This window comes from Solanum dulcamara, chromosome 1, assembly GCF_947179165.1.
Source record: "Solanum dulcamara chromosome 1, daSolDulc1.2, whole genome shotgun sequence".
Classification (NCBI taxonomy): domain Eukaryota; kingdom Viridiplantae; phylum Streptophyta; class Magnoliopsida; order Solanales; family Solanaceae; genus Solanum; species Solanum dulcamara.
In genome coordinates this window covers 6,646,630-6,666,924 of record NC_077237.1, presented here as the reverse complement: position 1 = coordinate 6,666,924, position 20,295 = coordinate 6,646,630, and the positions used below count along the sequence as shown (strand labels likewise).

The window sequence follows — 20,295 nt, the reverse complement described above, 5'->3', positions numbered from 1 at the left end:
TCTTAAGGCTTTAGGGCTGACTAAAACTAGTTGAATTGAAGTTTATGCACATATGATTAACTTTAATCATAGCAGAAGTTCATGTAAAAATGTTGAACTTCAATCATATGTACACAAACTTCAATTATATAAAATTTCTGAGACAATGTTTGAAGTACAAATGAAATGGCAGCGTGGAAATTTGGTATCCTACACTTTGCTCGCTGCCCAGTCGATCTGATGCAAATGCAATCGAAACTTCTTAGTGACGTCTAGTCTCACTAGCCAGCTCGTGCACGAGCGGTTGTTGTCATTATCATGACACTATTTTCTTTTGCTCACAACCTGTGCCTGAAAAGTAAAAAGCCACTTTATGTGGCATGTTTACAAGAATAGTCCTTTTCTTCTCATTTTGTGGGTAATAAAGAGAACTAAAGACTATGAGAATTAACAAGTTCTTTGCAATATGTGAGGAGCTGTGGAATTGAACATACAACGTATCTAGTATGAACTCCACAGTGTTGTTTTGTTATTTTGGATATAGTATTTGTTTGATTGTACCTTAAATTATATTATATTGGTATTATTAATGTGTTATGTAATGATGAAAAGTGTGTTTTCTGTAAAGACATAGTATTGTTACCCTTTTTTTCTTCATCTTATTCTTATTTTTATTGAATAATCTTTTATCCTATACTTCAAAATTTTTTTATTTCTATCCTCATACCTTATTTTTTCTCTGTAATATTGGAAGTTTTTTTTTTCCAGAAAACATCAAGCGATATAATTTATTCAAATATTATATTTATTAAAATAATTAATACAATATGATATATAATATAATACAAACACATTAGGTAACAATATACAATAAACCATCCAAACAAGCTGTTACATCAAGATTAAAGAAAGATGGCCTTACAATGCAAACCCACCCTATAATACTTCATCTGAAATCAAAATAATTACTTAATAAAATCAAAGTTTTATAATATCACTACCATGCCCTAAAACATGATGGAGAAAAGTAAAGGTCAAAAAGTGACTAGCTAGGTGGAAGGAGTTTAGAGGAGGAGTGGTGGAATTGTATCCACCTAAACCATTATAGAGTTGTTAGTACTGATGATCATCCAATCCACTACCAGAAGTTCTGAACAATGAAGTTGGCCCCCTTAGATATTTTGTTAAATGGAGCAAAAGAATGTTGTCCATGCAGTAAGTCTCAGCGAATAGAGTTATTCAATACATGTAATTATAAATTATTGAGTGAATAGGTTAAAAATAATTTAAACAATCATTATTTTTCTAATTTCATAACTATTTGGTTCTTGTTTCTTAAAAAATAGTCCACCTAGCATAATAAATGAAGTGAATTGTTGATTGTGTCATAAGGACCCTTATGTCCACACCCTAGTAGTTCCGGGGTTTTTTGTAAACACCCAATATTTAAATATAACACTTGCAAAACGGTGATAATTTTGGGGATTTGGTGAACACTCAATATTTAGGTATGAAACTTGTAAAATAGTGATACTTTATGAGATTTTAACTTTTCACTCAATTTTTTTTCCACGGTACTATGATTTGAAACTCTTTGGAGGAACTTTTGGAGTGTCATATTCACGTAGCATGTCATATTTTTCGGAAAATATTCTAATATGAATTTGAGATAATTCAAAAGATTTCGTGAACAACCAATAATATAGATAATAATTTAGGAATTCAACCTGTTGGGATATGCACAAGTTGGCTGACACATTCGTTATAAAAGGAAAAAAAAAAGAATGTCCATCATGTAGCATTATCAATTGTGTATCATATTCTTTTGCCTTTTAGGTTGGTGAGTTGTGAAAATATGGCTATATTATATTCATCTGTCTTTTAATTCAAGAAAAAAAATATTTCCTTTTCCTGGGGACCTTATTTTAAAATCATCACCTTTTGCCATTATCTTTCAAGAAGACAACAGCAGAAGCATGGCAAAGCACTAATCTTAGTTCACAAGCAAAGTCTTGCTTGTGAAGCACAACATTGTACATTATAATTACTCCCTCTGTCCATTTTTACTTGTTCAATATTGACTTGGCTTACTGAACAAAAAATAAAATGACAATTTTATCATATTACTTTTTGAATGTAATAATTCAATGTTTTGGAAAAATGAACGACTATAGTTAATAATAAGGATAAATTAGGAACCAAGTGATAATGGTTTACCAAACTGGACAAGTAAAAACGGACATCTATTTTTAGTATTGCGGACGGACGGAGTATTACTCTTATAAAAAGAAAGCTTTTCTCGGTTAAAATTCCATATATATTTCTCAACAGTAAGCCAATTTTTGAATAAGAGTCATACACAAGGTTTTAATTTTCTTTGCTGTTATATATTGAAACCATAGTCTATATAAAGTTTCCAGCTTTTTCATTCTTGAATATTGAAAAATGATTCCTTCTCAAATGAAAGTTTTTCTATTTATTTTTCTTCAAAACTATATAGGCCTAGCATATGATCCTGATCCAGTTCATGATTACTGCATTCCAAGAACAGAATTCTCTTCAATCTTCCTATCTTGCAAGAATTCATCGCTTGTTACAGTCGATGATTTTATCTATTCGGGGATTAAAGATCCCGGGAACTTTAAGCATACTGGATTTTCATCCATCCCAGTGAGTTCTACTGTCTTTCCTGGACTAAACACACTAGGCATGTCATTTGTGCGTGCTGATTTTGACGTTGATGGTGTCAACGTGCCACATTTTCATCCAAGAGCAACAGAAACTGCATTCGTGCTAGAGGGGAAGATTTATTCGGGGTTTGTTGATTCAGGAAACAGAGTATTTGCTAAGGTTCTTGAGAAAGGAGAAGTCATGGTGTTTCCAAAAGGTTTAGTTCACTTCCAGATGAATGTTGACGACTCGCCAGCGACTATTCTGGGGAGTTTTAATAGCCAAAATCCTGGATTAGTGAAAATTCCATCTGCTGTTTTTGGAACAGGAATCAAAGAGGAGCTCTTGATGAAGGCTTTTGGATTGAGTGACAAGGAAATTGCTAAATTGAGGAAGAAGTTTGCACCTCAATAGTAGGATAGATTATAGAGATATTTGTAGTTTTTGTGCTTCATCTCTTTTCTTCTGTATTCAGTAATGCAACTAAATTACCTTACTTCCAAAAAGATGCTGCATAGTTCTAAAGGTTGCAACTTGCAACATAAGCAAATTGAGAATTTTTTTTATTTTTTTTGTGTGTGGTGGTGGTGGGGATTTGATGATGAGGAAGCTGAAATTCACTACGCAGGTTAAAAATGATTCTTCAAATTGATTAGTTTAGGCCAAAACTATAGGAGATTGTGGAGGGCAAGAATTAGGGAGAAGATTAGTAGGTAGTAGTGTGTTGTCTCACTATCTATCCTTACTAGTAGTCGTAGGTGCTCCTATAGTTTCCTGTACTTCGATTATAGTATTATTTTGATTTATCTACTGCTCAATATGTGGTGTTATGCTTTCACTTCTGTTACTTCTTTTTGGACTGTCTTTTTATGGAGCCGCGGGTCTATAAAAACAGCATCTCTACCTCTGAGGTAGGGAAAGGTTTGTGTTGAGTCTACCCTCTCTAGATCCTACTTTGTGGGACTACACTGGGTATGTCGTTGTTGATTAGTTTAGGCCAAAACTGTTCCACAAGATCCCCAGAAAAGAGTCAGAAATGTAGGGATTTCATTCTTTATAACAGAATTTATCAAGTATTTTGTTGTCTTCTAAGTCAGAAATAGTTATCTTTTTGGTCAATAAACTTGTCTTCATCTGAATGTGAAAAAAGAAAGGGAAGGACCATTGTTTCAAAGGAAAAAGGGTAAAAAGCAAGCATGCTGCTGTTATATTGATAGACACCATCATTTGATCAATGCTCAAGCTGTTAAAGTTTAAAGTTTCTTCCCCACAAGTGAAAAGATGATGAAATATTAATGAACTAGTAGTGTTCTTAAAGGCTCGTCTTAGGCACGCTTAAGCCCTGAACTTAGGTACAAAAACAGGTTGTGTGCTTCGTCTCGCTTAAGTAGTTCTTTAGTGCTGACACCAATGCTAAGTTGTGTGGTTCATCGCCCACGGGCTTTGTTTTGAAGAGACACAGAATAATAAATGTTTCACCTAGTAGACTTTAGAGGTTTTCTTCACCTTTTGCCTTTGATGAAATTGAGACTAACACAGTATCTCACATTCAGAAGCATCAGTTGTTTACATAGGATACAACATTAAACACTCAACACTGAAGTACAGTGCTGAAAACATCAAGCGAGACTAAAAAGGAAAGACAACTTAACATTGAAAATAAGCCATCTCAACGATGACCTCCTAGCTATATCATTCTTACGTCTTACTAACTAGAGCATGACATTCAGCATTTCGTTCCAGGTATCAGGTACTCCAGGAAGGCACCAATGGCTACAATCAGATTTATAGTCTCCTAAGTGCTGCTTACCTGTTTGGCTTACAAACTTACTATAGACAGAAGGATGTCCGTCTCTTCGAAGAGCAGTCATTGTTGTTATATCCTGGAAAGATACCGGAAAACTCATCCTTCTTAGCACCTCTTTTAGCACCAGCAGCGGTTCTGGTACATGTGAATGACTTGAGAACTCCAGAGGCTCCCTCTGGTTGAAACATTTCCAACCATTTTCCCTAGCAAATAATAGTAAAAGACGCGCGATTGAAAAATCGTAATTGAAACATTACACACATTCTATTATGAAGCAATGGTGGACAGAGAACTCAATATTGGCAGAAATATGGTACTCCGTTTATTCCATTTTGTGACTCTTCTCTGTTTTCGTCTAGATCCAAAAAGAACTCAATATTTGGCAGAAATATGGTACTCCGTTTATTCCATTTTATGACTATTTTCTTTTTTCATCTGTTTCAAAACACCTTTATACATTCAGAAACTCTTCAACTTTACCCTTAGTCACATGCTCTTATAGTCGTAGAAATGTCATAACATGTTTAAAACCACAAGTTCTAAAGATACCAGATGTCTTTTTTTCGTTCTTAGGTTCCACGCTTAGTCAAATACCATTATATGAAATGAAACGGAGGGAGTAAATATACCTGTTATGTCGAGGTGACATGCTTCTGAAGAAAACTCGAGATTTTCGAGGATCAAGATTCAAATCAACCCACTTCGCCCATGTCATTAGTCCTTTCTCATAGGCAATCATTGGGTTCATGTTTCTATAGAAACTGTTCCCTTCCATAATCAAGTCCCACCTGAAGCCAGTGAAATGGTACAATTAGACTTCATGACCTCATAGGATTTAACACATAAAGAATACACCTTCATAGTTATACTAGTTTTTCTAGTAAATTCAAGCATCATAAGAAAGGATCAAGGGTAAAAGAAAACGAAATTTCTCTTACGAACTATATTTATCGGAGTGAGTCCACCAATGAGCTGAATCAAAAACAAGAACATCAGCTCCTCTCCAATACTTTGCATTCTCTTCAATCATGTCCAGATGCAATATTCTCTTGTTTTCTGGTCCTTTCTTCATTTCCACCAAGAAAGGAGCCCAACAAAATTCTATTGTTGTCTCAAAATCCTTTAAAACACCGGTCAACCATTAGTATGTTTATTTGTTACGAAAGAGTTTTAACTTCTATATACTGAGTACAAAAGAATTTTTATATTATCGAATAGCTACAAGTAAAAACTCTCACCATAGCATGGAAGGCCATAGTAGGGCCAACATAGGTAACTGTTTTTCTAGCCATAGGGATAACAGATTGAACTAAACAAACAAGAGATTCCCATTGATTTCGCATTATAGAATCACCAACAAGCATAATTCTCTTCTTCCTCATCCTTCCAAGAAATTCCAATGCATTAAACCTACATTCACCCAAGAAAGTTGAAACATCATATGGATATTTTCCAACAATTCAACCAAAAACACACACCAAAATATCTTAATTTTACCTTCGAGTAAAATGTTCAAATTTTTAGTCCTCTACTTTTGAGTATTGGTTTGAAACTTCCTTTCATTATACTTCAAGCAGGGGCAGAGCCAGGTAGGGCCAAGGGTTCATCCAACTCCCTAAAATTACATTATTTATACATTGTTAAAATTATCTTTTAGGTATATATAGTAGATTTTAAAATCCTTTGACGTTTTCGTGTGCTTACTTTTCATATTTTGAACTCTCGTAGTGAAAAATCTAGCTTTACTTCTAACTTCAGGTAGAAGCTCCGAGAGGCGGCTCAAATACATCTCTGGCCTAAAGCTAAAATCCGAATCGAGGCCTTAAATTTTTTTAAAAAGAATTATGAAGTTTGTTGTGACCAATTTATTTAATCTTTCTTGAGATATAGTTTACCTAATTTGTCAATTTTTTTCTCTTATATAAAAAATTTATATTTTCTACAAATAATACTTAATAAAATTTTTAGAAAATATTTATAATCTGTTATTGCTTTAAAAAAAAATGAGCCCCTCAAATTTAGGGGCCAGACGCAATTGCCTTTTTCGTTTAGCCCAAACACAAAAAAGAAAAAGGCACCTGGTACACAAACGTCCTTATCCCCAGGAGTGTAATGCATGTTTGTGACTATTTCACAGCTCAAGTGGATAAAACTTTATTTTTATAGTTGCTCCAAAGTTCCCCTCAACATGTCAAAGTATATAGAAAGATTGAAATTAAAATATTTCTTAAATGGGAAACTAAAACAGTTAAAAGTGATAAAACTTAATAACTCAATTGGTTGACTAGGGAACTTTCTCTTGTCTTCGGGTGAGCAGGTTGTAATCTCATCCCCATTTCTACTTCCAAATACTATACCAAATTAAAAATTAAAAAAAACACACATTTTAAGTACCTTGGAATTTCACAACCATGGGGTTTCCACTTCCATTTTTCATAATCAGAATCAGGTCGGCCATTCTTGGTACAAGTAACAGCAGTACTAAGATAAGGGCAACTCGAATCATAAAGAGGATAAGATTGATCAAAAACCCATTTCCCAGAAGTGAAATCACATTTCCTCATAGCAGAATGTTGGTTATGAAACATGGAAATTTCATCATCTCTCTCATCTAACCATGTAAGTTCCTCTAACTCATATTGTGATAAAATCACAGAAAATAAACTCAAAATAAGAACAAAAAACAACAAAAAGTGTAATAAAAATGAATTCTTTGCCATTAATTTGCAAACTGTGGGAGTTTTTTTGGAGTGATGGTAGAGTAAATTAAAGAAGGGGTTTGGTTGCTTTTATCTATAGAGTTTTGTTAGTACCTTTTTTTTTTGAAAAAAGTTAAAGACAAAATGAGTTCTATTTTCGCCATGACTGGCGGAGTGAATGGGCCATAGAATAACCAACTTTTTTTTACTCACTATACTCATTAGTGATTATTTGTGATTCGGCGGGTATCATATTATTTGTTGTTGCTTTAATTTTTTAAGCATAATATATAAGTGTGAATTTAACTTTGGTTAATATTTAAATTTATATAAAATTAAATAAATAGACACATATGTTTTATCTAACAAATACAAATTAAGATGTATGCGTTTACTTGTTTAACTTTATTCAAATTTAATTATTTACATGTGCACATCCAAAATTGAAGTAGATGAGGTCACGTTAAAAGAACGTTTATGTATTATGCCTCTTTTTTTCACTTAACTTTTTACTTGGCTTGTTTACTGTTCTATTTTCTGTTTAGTGTTTATGATAATTTTTTCAACCTTAGGTGAGGGGCTATCGAATTATTTTTTTTTAAAAAAAGTGAGTCTATATATATACTACACTTCTCAAACTTCACTTATAAATTATGCTATGTATATTATAGTTATTATGATTATTAATGATTACCATTGTTTCTAGGGTAAGTAGGAGTAGTTAAGATGTCAAATTTCAAATGATCAATGTATATGTCCAAGTCAATAAAGGAGCAGAGCTTAATGTGAATGTTCGATCGAACTCAATAATTTTAATATAAATTATGTATTTATTTAAAAAATATATTGAACATGTATGAATTAATCATTTAGAATCTAATAATATTAGAATATTAGACTTATAAAATTTTGATTTTGTTTCTACAACCATAATGTTTTGTGCTCTTTTTCTTTTTTGTTCACGGTATAATTTTTATATCTTGAAATTTAGGCAGATTTAGTAAAAGATGAAAAATAACAACGAACATTAAAAATTCACATAGATGATACCAATTAGGTATCATTTGATCTGTGAACAAGTTATATTTGATTATAAAATGGGAATTGTAATACCAAGTTAAATAATAATGGGACTAAATAACTTTATATTTTATCTCGATATTATTATTTTTTATACCATGAAACATATAATTTATGTATTGTGTATTAGATAACCCCTGGTATTAGAAATTCTTAAGTAAAATGTGTTGAAATATTATAATATTTTTTAAATTGAGAATTCATATAATCGATACGAATTAGCTTGCGGAGTGGGGCAAAATTATCCATATTGTGCGTTTTAACTTTTATAATTTGATGACACAAAAAAATAGTTACACTAATAGTAGATCAATTTAAAAAATACAACTGTAAATAATTATGAGCAATAATTATCTATTGCAAGTGAAAAATTATTATTAACACAAAATATAAAACATGTAACCTGCTATATAATATATTAAAGTATATTATGTAAAAATTAAGTTAAACCCTTCTTTATTGGAGGGGCTGTTGGCCACTGTGAAAGGGCATAGTGAAAAGGAAAAAAGAGGATTATTAGGAGAGAGTTTGATTAGACCGTAATTTAGGGGTTGTTGACCACTTAATATTATGATTGCTACGTTAAAGTTAATAGCAAGTAATCTTTCATCCTTTATCAGTCAGAGGAATTGAGCTTTAGATATGAGACTTTTAGTTGGTATGGAGCGTTTTAACTTCTCATCACCAATTCTAATTAATCAGACTTGTAGTGAGCAGTTTAACTTTTCGGTATGAATCCAAAATAGTCAAGCTTTTGAAGTGGATATCGGATGATAAATAAGAAAAAAACATTATTATTGCTTGGTTATCCTTTTTTTTATTATTTTTTTCTTTTGTTCTTTTGGTCCTTTTTTTTTTCCTTTTCGCTTTTTTCTTAACATAAATATTCCCTTTGGTCAAAACAAAAAAAAATTAATTGACTATCAGTTTATATCTATACAATATTAAAAGCATGAAGATCCTTAAAATGTTATTTGAACTTTTTACCATTTATTAAAAGATTTCACTTTAGACAAAATTGTTTTTTCGCCATTTTTCTTATTATTAGTTTAATAGTATTTAATGTTGACAATAATAAACATGATAAAAATAAATAAAAAAGTTTTTCTTACCTGGCTAGATTCCTACGTGGAGAATTTGTTTTCAACTAAAATAGAGTTGATCCAAAATATATATATATATATATATATATATATATATATATAGTCAAAAAATTCCAAAATAATAGGCAATTTTTAAAAAAATGTCTAAAAATAAAGCAAAAAAGATCCAAAAATATAGTCAAAAATAGGCCAAAAAGGTCCAATAAAAACGTTCATGAAAATATTCATAATAAATCCAAAAAAAGGAATCCTAAAATAATTAGGATTGTTATGAAAAGTAGTGGATGTTTCACTTTCTTTGTGAAACCCACTTTAAAAGAAAAAATATACTCTATGCCTTATCCTCTTGCTCTTCAGGCTATAAATAGCCTCCTTCAGTATGTAACACAGACACACTCAATTCTCTCAACTCTCTCTTTTTCTATTTCTTTTTTGTCTCTCCTTTTTAATAATTTATTAAATTAATTTATTTTATAACACGTTATCACCACGAGGCTCCATCACTTTGAGCTATTTTAAAAAGGTAACAAAAGGGTAAGAATTTTATTTTCTTAAAATGTCGAACATCTCTAAACTTGAATTTGTTGCTCTTGATCTATCTGAAAAAGACTACTCACTATGGGCACTAGATACCGAAATACACCTACAATCGATGGGTTTGGCAAACACCATCAAAGATGACAATATGACATTAAGTCAAAACCGTACCAAATCCATGATATTTCTCCGCTACCATCTTGACGAGAGGTTAAAATTACATTACCTTACATTAAAAGACTCCCTTAAACTGTGGAAGAATCTAAAATAAAGATATGACCGCCTAAAGTTGGTCATCTTTCCACAGTCACGTCATGATTGGATCAATTTGAGATTAATGGATTTTAAAAATATAACTGAATATAATTCTGCCTTGTTTGGAATTATAGCACAGTTAAATTTATGCAGAGAAAAAATCACTGAGTAAGACAAACTTGAAAAAACATACTTCATATTTTCACCCGCGAATATGCTCTTGCAGTAGCAATATCGCGAAAAGGATTTTAAAATACATTCTGAATTACTTTGTCACCTTCTTATGGCTGAACGCTACAACGAACTGTTAATGAAAAATCATGATAGTCGGTCCGTTGGTTCTTTGCCACTCCCGAAAGTGAATCATGCAAGCTATAACCAACGAGAAAGAGGTCATGACTCCAGTCGTGGTCGTTGTTATGTTTAAAAAAGAAATTATAATTATGATGCTCGGCTGGCACCGATAAATGATCAACAATATAAAAAGAAGAGTAAAAAGAACGAAGTTATACCAAAGAAAAATTCAGAAAATATATCATAGATATGGAGGTATGGGGCACTGGTCATGGACCTGTCGGTCATCAAAACATCTGGTTCAGCTATATGATGCATCCTTGAAGAGAACAGAAAATAATCCAGATACAAACTTTATTTCTGAAGATAATATTGAGCCTATGTATCTGGATGTAGATGATTTCTTCAATTTTCCAGAATGAAATATGAATATTGATAAGCCTAATAATATTTAAATAATTTTTTTATCTGTCTGCACTAAATAATATGTATATATTTTTCTAATTCATACAAATAAATAAAATTTGTATAATGAGCCATGTTTTAATTATAATATTTACTTTATTTCTTTTTGAAGAAAAATATGAATATGCCTCAAATTTTATTTGGATCAATGATCAATCACGAGGATATTTGTGTAATTGATAGTTGAACGACTCATGCCATTTTTAAAGACGAGACATATTTTTTCTACTTGCTTAGAAGAAAAGCAAATGTTACTATAATTTCTTATAATTCAAAAATTATTGAAGGCTCCGGAAGAGCTACTATATTTCTACCTAAGGGGACAAAGATTGTTATAGAAGATGCACTATTCTCATCTAAATCACCAAGAAACTTGTTAAGTTTTAAAGATATTCACAGAAATGGATATCATGTTGAGACACTAAATGAAATGAATACTGAACACCTTGATATAACCAAGAGTGTCTCAGACCAAAAATATATTTTGAAAAAATTATCAACTTTGTCGTCTGGCCTATATTATGCAAAAATTAGTGAAATTAAAGCACATTTGATTGTAAATCAGAAGTTTACTGATCTAAATATATTTGTGCTATGACATGATCGAATAGGTTATTCTGGATCAATTATGATGACGAATTCTTAAAAATTCAACTGGACATTCGTTAAAGACCTGAAGATTCTTACGAATGATGATTTTTTATATGCTACTTGTTATCAAGGCAAATTAATTACCAGACCATCAACCTTGAAGGTTGGCATCGAATCTTTTGACTTTTTAGAGCGTATGTATGTGGACCTATTCATCCACCCAGTGGATTGTTTAGATATTTTATGGTACTAATAGATGCATCATCAAGATGGTCTCATGTGTGCCTCTTATCATTTTGCAACTTGGCGTTTGTGAAGTTATTAGCACAAATAATAAGATTAAGGGTGCAATTTCCAAATTATTCAATTAAAGCTATTCGTCTTAATAATGCTGGAGAATTTACATTCCAAATTTTTGATGATTATTGCTTATCAATTGAGATAAAAATTAAATATCCAGTTGCTCATGTTCATACTCAAAATGGCTCTGTAGAGTCATTTATTAAGCGTCTATAATTGATAGCAAGACCTCTATTTATGAAAATAAAATTGTCAATTACTATTTAGGATCATGCTATCTTACATGCAACAACACTTGTATATCTCAGATCGACAAATTATAATAAATATTCTCCATCGCAATTAGTATTTGGTCATGAGCTAAATATAACCCATCTATGAATTTTTGGTTGTACGGTATATGTGCATGTAGCACCACCACAATGTACAAAGATGGGACCTCAACGAAGGTTAGGAATATATGTTGGGTTTGACTCACCCTCTATAATTCGATACCTTGAACCGTTGAAAAGAAACTTATTTACTGCTTGATTTGCAAATTGTTGGTTTGATGAAACAACTTTTTCGCAATTAGGGGGAGAGAAAAAAGATCCCGAAAGAGAAGTTGCATGAAAAATTTCATCACTATCTCATTTTGATTCACGTACCCGCACATGTGAGCAGGAGGCTCAAAAGATCATCCACTTTCAGAAAATAATAAATTAAATGCCAGATGCATTTATTGATTTGAAATGGATAACTAAGTCACATATCCCTGTAGTGAATGTGCCTATCCGGATTGACGTCCCAAAAAGACCATCTACTAGTATCATAGCTTCTGAATTCCAAACACACTTGAAGCGTGGTAGACCATTGGGTTCAAAGGATAAGAATCCTAGAAAGAGAAACGTGAGAAATAATAAAGATGATACTACAAAAGAACCTCCTAAAGAAGGTCAAGATTTGAGTAATCCTGATATTTCTGAAGAAATCAGTAAACTTGAGACTCAAGTGATTGAAGAACTTTCAATAAATTCAACCGGCGATGAGATAAATTTAGATCGATCAAAAACCACGATGGATAATGTTTTTGCATATAATGTTGCACTTAACATCATGCATGATAGTGAAAGCCTTGAGCCTAAATTCGTCGAAAAATATCGACGTTGATGTGATTGGGCAAAATGACAAAATGCAATTCAATCAGAATTAGACTCACTTGCTAAACGTGAGATTTTTGGAACTTAGTCCAAACCCCTGAGGGTGTAAAACCAATTGGCTATAAATGAGTTTTTGTGCAAAAATGAAATGAGAAAAATGAAATTGTAAGGTACAAGGCTCGCCTTGTTGCACAAGGATTCTCTCAAAGAACCGGGGTCAACTATGAAGGATCATATTCACCTATTATGGATGGAATAACTTTTCGATAACTCATTAGTTTAGCTGTACATAAAAATCTTGAAGTACCTCTAATGGATGTAGTTACAGCTTACCTTTATGGTTCACTTCATAATGAAATTTTACATGAAAATTCCAAAAGGATTAAAATTGCTTGAATCATGTACTAAGTTTCGGGAGGTGTACTCAATCAAATTGCAAAGATCATTATATGGTCTGAAACAATCAGGGAGTACATGGTATAATTGCCTTAGTAAATACTTGATAAATGAAGGTTATATAAATGATGTCATTTGTCCATATGTTTTTATTACAAAAACGGAATCAAAGTTTTTTATACTCACCATTTATGTTGATAACATAAATCTCATTGGAACCCCTGAATAAGTCCAAAAGGTGATTGAATATATAAAGAAAGAATTTGAGATGAAAGATTTTGGAAAGAAAAAACTTTGTCTAGGTCTGCAAATTGAATATTTAGCAGATGGAGTTTTTTTCCACCAATCTGCCTACACTGAAAAAATCTTAAAACAATTTTACATGGACAAAGCACATCCATTAAATACTTCAATGATTGTTTGATCATTTGAAGGGGAAAAAGATCCATTTCAACCTTCAAAAGAGAATGAAGGACTTCGTGGTCCTGAAGTACCATATCTCAGTGCTATTGGTGCACTTATGTATCTTGCTAACGCAATAAGACCTGATATAACATTTTTTGTTAATTTGCTGGCATGATATAATTCATCCCCAACGCGAAGACATTAGAACGGTATCAAACATATGTTGTGATACCTAAAGAGTACCATTAATATGGATTTGTTTTATACTAACAAAGATTGTGCAGACCTTATCGGTTATGTAGATGCAGGTTATTTATCAGACTCATATAAAGCTCGATCTCAAACAGGCTATCTATTTACATACGAAGGACCTGCTATATCATGGTGATCTACAAAGCAGTCTATTGTTGCTACTTCTTCAAACCATGCTGAAATAATAGCAATTTATGAAACAAATAGAGAATATATGTGGTTGAGATCGATGATACAATTCATCAAAGAAAGATGCGGCCTGTAAAATGATGTCAAAGAACCCACAGTTATATTCGAAGACAATGCCTCGTGCATAACTCAATTGAAAGGTGGCTTCATAAAAGGATACAAAATGAAACATATTTCACTGAAATTATTCTTCACACATGATCTCCAGAAGAATGGTGATATTGATGTACAACAAGTTCGTTAGAGTGATAATCTAGCAGATTTATTCACAAAGACATTACCAATATCAACTTTTGAGAACTTAAGGTATAAGATTGGAATGCGTCATTTCCAAAATATCAAATGAAGTTTTTCATCAGGGAGAGTAAAATACTCCCTGTAGTCTTTCTCCCTTAACTAAGGTTTTGTCCCACTGGGTTTTTCTAGTAAGGTTTTTAATGAGGCAACACTCAAGACGTATTATCAGATGTGTGTACTCTTTTTTCTTCACTAGACTTTTTTCCGCTGGGCTTTTTCTAGTAAGGTTTTAAAGAGGTACAACATCTATGGATGTTCAGGATAACTTTGTATATTTGTTCTTTCACTAGAGATTTTCTTTTACACGTGGACATCCAATGTGGAGTGTTATGAAAACTAGTGGATGTTCCACTTTCTTCGTGGAGCCCACTTTAAAAGAAAAAAATGTACTCTCTGTCTTAGAATTAACATTTTTTTTCATTAAGTTTTATTTTATAACCTAAACATATTGTTTACGTATTATGTTTTCTAGGTCTATTAGAAATTTTAATGTTAAATTTTCTACATTAGAAATTTGAAATAAAATAATTTTTATATATTAAACACGTGTGTTTGGCTTTGCCATTTTTAGTTTCTTACCCTTTTTATTTTTATAAGAGTCCACTTTTTTTTCTTTCGATCGATGTCCTTTATAAGAAAACTTTCACTATAAATTAATAATTTTTTCTCCCAAAACTAATTCAAAATTCAAATCTTGATTCTCAATTTGGGCCCGACTCTCTACCTTTATTTGAGACCCAACTCAGGCTCCCAAATCGGTTAGGGATCGAATATTGATTTTGATGTAGGGTCCTACGTACGCTTCAAGGTCGAATCCTTAGTTGGGTGTTGGGGTCGTGATTTGAGTCAAGTGTTAGAATGGTGTTTAAATTTAGGCGTTAAAGTCGAATTTCAAATAGAAAGTCGAGGTCGGGTCATAGGTCAACTATCAAATTCGGATCCCGAGTCGATCATCAAGGTCAGATATCGAAGGCGGATCTCAATTCAAAAATCGAGTCATGAATCGACAGTTTGGGTCGGGTCCCCATCAGGTTAGAGGTCGGATCCTACTTTGAAAGTTCGATCTCGAATTGGGTATCGGGGATGGATCTCAATTCGAAAGTCGGATCCTCAATCAGTCGTTAGTGTCGGGTGTCAAGGTTAAGTTCTAATTCAAAAGTCGAGTTTTGAATCAGGAATCGAGTCATGTCCAATTTGAAAGTTGGGTCTTGGGTCGAGATTATAACGACATATTTCCGTCGTTAGGGATAGGCCAATGGGGAAGGATTTCTGGCCAAAAAACTTCGGATAGTAATTTCAGAAAATTGGAGCCTAGGCCAGATTTGGTTAGGTGAAGTCTAGGGTGATCATGTGAATGATGAGAGGTAAAATTTATAATTTGATTGGACAGACTGATAGCCAAGACGATACAGAGCATTTAGGCAGAAAATCCAAAATTCAATAAAAAAAAGAAATAGGAAATTGGAAATGAAAGTGGGGAAGGGGGCAAGTACATCCTTTTGTTTTCAGTTTGTGGGAATTGCTTCGCGCAATCGCATTCGGGCGTGTAAAACTCTCGGAATCAAAGTTGGTGTGAAGAGTATATTTTAATACGCTTTTGAAAAGAGGTGTGCTATGAAATGGGGGATTGAATCACAAACTCCGAGCTCACTATTTTCGCATATCCTTTTAGGGCAGAATTATTCCCGCTAGAGCTGGATCTGTCTCATTTCCAACAGAGCGGGACAGTCGCAACTTAAGTCGTGAAAAAGGTCAGAAATGGTCTTTTCTGTAACAATTAGTTTCTAAAATCCCAGGAGGTGACCTAGAGCGATTTCCATTGATTTTCCACAGATTTTCACGCTTAAGGTAAGGTTTTTACTCCCTAGATTCATACTTTAATTCTTAGAAACTAGAAGTATGGGTGATAATCATTGGGGGGGGGGTTGAACTGAAAATCTATGGTGAAAAATAGCCCAATGGTAAGGTTAGGATCATGGGTTTGCACTAGGGAGTGAAATTGTGTTATATTTCTTGATAGTTAGGCCATTGTATTGATCCTTGATATGTATTTAATATTTTCTAGACCAAGAACGAGAAGAACGAACCTAAAAAGGGAAGTCTATTGCATTGTAAGGTTGTGAAAGCTTGAATTTGAGGTAGGTGATGGTCTAATTTTCCGTATGTGTTTCATATACTTGTTAAATTGCTTCATGATATGCATGCGTATATATGAATAGGAAAATATGGTAGATTATGCGTGAAATGATCACTTGCTGGCCTGCTATTGTGATAAACCTGTTCTTGGTGGTATAAATATGGTAAACATTGAATGTTCTTGTGAATGTGATATCTTGAGATCGGGTGTCACGTTCTGTCACATAATTTAGATCGAGTGTCACATTCCGACACATATTTGGATCGGGTGTCATGTTCTGACACATATTTAGATTGTGTGTCATATTCCGGCACAAAGTTGATTGTTTTTAGGTCCCTTGAGAGGACCCTTGTGTAAAATTATAGCATGTGGAAAACATTGAGTTGTGATATTGAGATGTGGTTGACCATGAATTTGCATTGCCCCTATGTTGATTTGATGACTTTATGCATATGTTTTTTTATGATGCCAAAAAGGAAAAAATCTATACAAGTTGTGTGTTATGAATGTGGTGATGAGTAGATGGATGCACTTGCATGATTTGTCATTAACAAAAATAAAAAAAGTAATTAAATAATTGACTACCTTGTAAGTATATATATATATATATATATATCTTCGGTTCGATTGTTTTTATGATAAACAAATATAGAAAAAATTGATTCTCATATTTAGTCAATGTAATGCCAGTTAAACATACTAGGTTGTGCGCAACTAAGGAAAGAGTCTTTATGCATTAAAATCCATATGTTTCAAAAGATGAAAGAACACTATGAGTATACCATAAAAAGAAAATACATAGAAAAAGATGTAAAATTTTAAATAAAGTGAATTAGAGTTGCAACACAATCAGGGGCGAATCTACATGGGAGGCAACGGGTTTTCGAACTCCCTCGATAAAAAAATTACATTGTATATATAGGGTCAAATTTTAATATTATGCTTATACAATTTTTAATGAATCCCCTCAATATAGTTGAAAACCGCAACTTAATGGTTCAGGGGGGTTCAATCTCTCACTAAGATCGTGGGTTCTAATATTTCTCACACCTAGTCTTTTTAAATTTTATCATTTTTCACTGTAGTTAGGTTTACAAAAAGATTTGTTGAACTAGGAGGTATATCACATACTAAGGCCTCCGGGTTAACAAGGGAGAGACCCCTCTTGTCATCTCCTACTAGATCAAAGATAAAATTTGGAGTCGTCGTCCATTCCATTATTAGTTTTTCCGTTGTCAAAAGCTTCCCCTTTTTTTTGCTAGCATGTCTGCCACCCTGTTTTGCTCCCTGGGCTCATTCTGGATCGTTGGCTCTTTCATTTGGCGGAGCAACTCCCTGCATTCACTTAAAAGATTTGAGTCAGAAGCATTTTTCTCTTTTAACATTTTTATTACCTCACTGGAGTCAGTGGCGATAGAGATGTTTGTAATGTTGAAGCTTTTTGCCATGCGCAGTCCATGAATGAGGCTTGTTATTTCAGAGCTTGAAACAGAATTGATGATTATTTTAGTGATTTTTTCCCACTATCCATTTACCATTGCGGTTTTGAATTACACAACCCGTTCCTCTATTTTTGGTGTTTATATTGAAGAATCCGTCAATATTTAATCTGAAATTCGTAGCCGGTGGTAACCATTTGGAGAGATGATGATTACTATCTTTTGTTTGGTGTGGGTTTCTATTAGGCCCAAGGTGAATATATTCAGAATTTTTTCTCTGAGTATTTAAAATTCTAACAAAGTCTCTTTTTTTGTTATAGGGGTTGTTATTTCTATTTAGCCACAAATTCCACATAACAAAAGGGAAGGCATTGTACCAGGAGATGAAATTTATTTTATAACCAATATTTTTTATAAGTTCGAGCCAATTTGGGTCATTGCTATTCCTTATCATCTTTTATCTTTGATTCCTAGGTCATTCCAAAGTTTTTTAGCAATGGGACAGTCTAAAAAATGTGGATGATAGTTTCAGGAAGGATTGATATCGATCCCAATATTATAAAGATAGTAAGAAGTTTTGAGTCTACCATGGGTGCAAAGCCAAAGGAAGAACTTTATTTTGTTTGGACAACTTAAATTCCAAACCCAGTTGAAATTGATATGATGCATGTTCATAATCATGGAGTTGTTCCTTAGCATATTGTAAGCTGATCTGACGGAGAAAGTCTCATTACTAGCAGGAGCCCAAACTAGTTGGTCAGGGGTATGAGAATATTGACGGATAAACATTGCATTTGATTTTATGGTTTATATCGGGTGGGGGTGGGGGTGGGAGGAGTTCGAAAGAGATCTTCTGGAAGGACCAAGTTCCATTGGAGAGAACACCTCTTATTTTTAGAGTGGAGTCACACTCGCTCAGGGGCCTATAATACTACTCTTAATGGTAGTCAAGTCAGGGAGCCATTTCTCCACAAAGTAGAGTTTTTGTGTGATTTCATTGCTGTCTTTTGAGTTCGCTGAAGTTATTGAAGTTTGAGGTTCCGCTACTTCTTTAATAGATTATTCGTTTTATCCTGTGAGGAAATAATTCACAACATCGGGTACAATCAGGGGATTAAATTCCTTAAGGACACACGGTGATTTCTATGGACTCGAATAGTTTTATTTCTTTTCATCTTAATAATTTTTTGGCTTACTAACTTTAATACAAGAGTTAACAAATGTCACACTAATATTAACAAAAGAAATCATCCATATCATAAAAAAAAATTAGAAGATATTCCGTTTTGGCCCAAACTAATGGCTCTTATATGCATACATTGTGGTAGTCAAACTGCAATAGGAAGAGCTGGGAGTGTTATATATAACGGTAAATCTCGTCACATACGTCGAAGACAAGATATCGTTAGACAACTACTCTCTAGTGGAATTATCATAATTGACTATGTAAAGTCAAAGGAAAATATGTCAGATCCACTTACAAAAGGCCTAACTAGAGAGGAAGTTGAGTGATCATCAAAGGAAATGGGACTATAGACGAGGATAAATCATCGTAGCGATAAAACTACCTAGAAGACTAGATATCCCAAGATCTAGGCTCAAGGATATCAAATAAAATCATTGATGACGGTTCAACATTGTCAAAATAATTTTTACGATTCATTCTCATGATACGACAATGTTCAGTAACAAGGATAAGACATTAGGACCTTTTAATGATCTCTAAGTTTGTTACAAGGAATATCAAATGGTGTTTCTATGGGATAACACATTTAGATATCACCTATGTAACTATGAAGTGTAAGCCGCTTCAAGGAGAATCCGGTAAGGCCAGTTTTCTACGCACTTATGAACCAGGAAGTGTTCATGGCTGAAACGAACAAAACAATGAAAACAAAAAATAGTTAAAGGGTTAATTGTGTGACTTATGCTATCTAGGTATATACCAAAACTCGACGGTTCAAAGATATCAAATCTATCGATTGACCGAATATATTCGATTTATGTTCACTATGAAAAGTTTAAAGGAAAACCTACTTATCCAGATGCAATTAATTTTTACTTACGAATCACATAGTTTTTTCATGCATATGTTTTGAAAATAGTCATTCCCATTCATGATGAGGATTGTTTGGTTTTAATAGGTGTGAATGAAAAATGAAGGATTGTGACTTTTCTATAGAGTTGTGATTTTTTCGAATGGTCGTAACTGTTCAAAGGGTTGTGATCTTTTGAAAGATAGTACCTTGTCCAAATGGTTG

At 33.0% G+C, this 20,295-nt stretch overlaps 2 protein-coding genes across 2 annotated transcripts; one reads left to right on the top strand and one right to left on the bottom strand.

The window, feature by feature from the left end:
* The first annotated feature begins 2,321 nt into the window (after positions 1 to 2,321).
* Positions 2,322 to 3,606, top strand: LOC129900045 (germin-like protein subfamily 3 member 2). Its single transcript, XM_055975023.1, has one exon. The coding sequence runs from the start codon at positions 2,425 to 2,427 to the stop codon at positions 3,061 to 3,063; it is 639 nt and encodes a 212-aa protein (XP_055830998.1). The 5' UTR covers positions 2,322 to 2,424; the 3' UTR covers positions 3,064 to 3,606.
* Positions 3,607 to 4,173: 567 nt separating this feature from the next.
* Positions 4,174 to 7,329, bottom strand: LOC129900038 (protein trichome birefringence-like 36). The gene is made up of 5 exons (XM_055975021.1): positions 6,851 to 7,329; positions 5,695 to 5,866; positions 5,395 to 5,576; positions 5,086 to 5,244; positions 4,174 to 4,659 (listed from the first exon to the last, which is right to left on the bottom strand). The coding sequence occupies exons 1-5, from the start codon at positions 7,174 to 7,176 to the stop codon at positions 4,362 to 4,364; spliced, it is 1,137 nt and encodes a 378-aa protein (XP_055830996.1). The 5' UTR covers positions 7,177 to 7,329; the 3' UTR covers positions 4,174 to 4,361.
* Between the last annotated feature and the right edge of the window lie 12,966 nt (positions 7,330 to 20,295).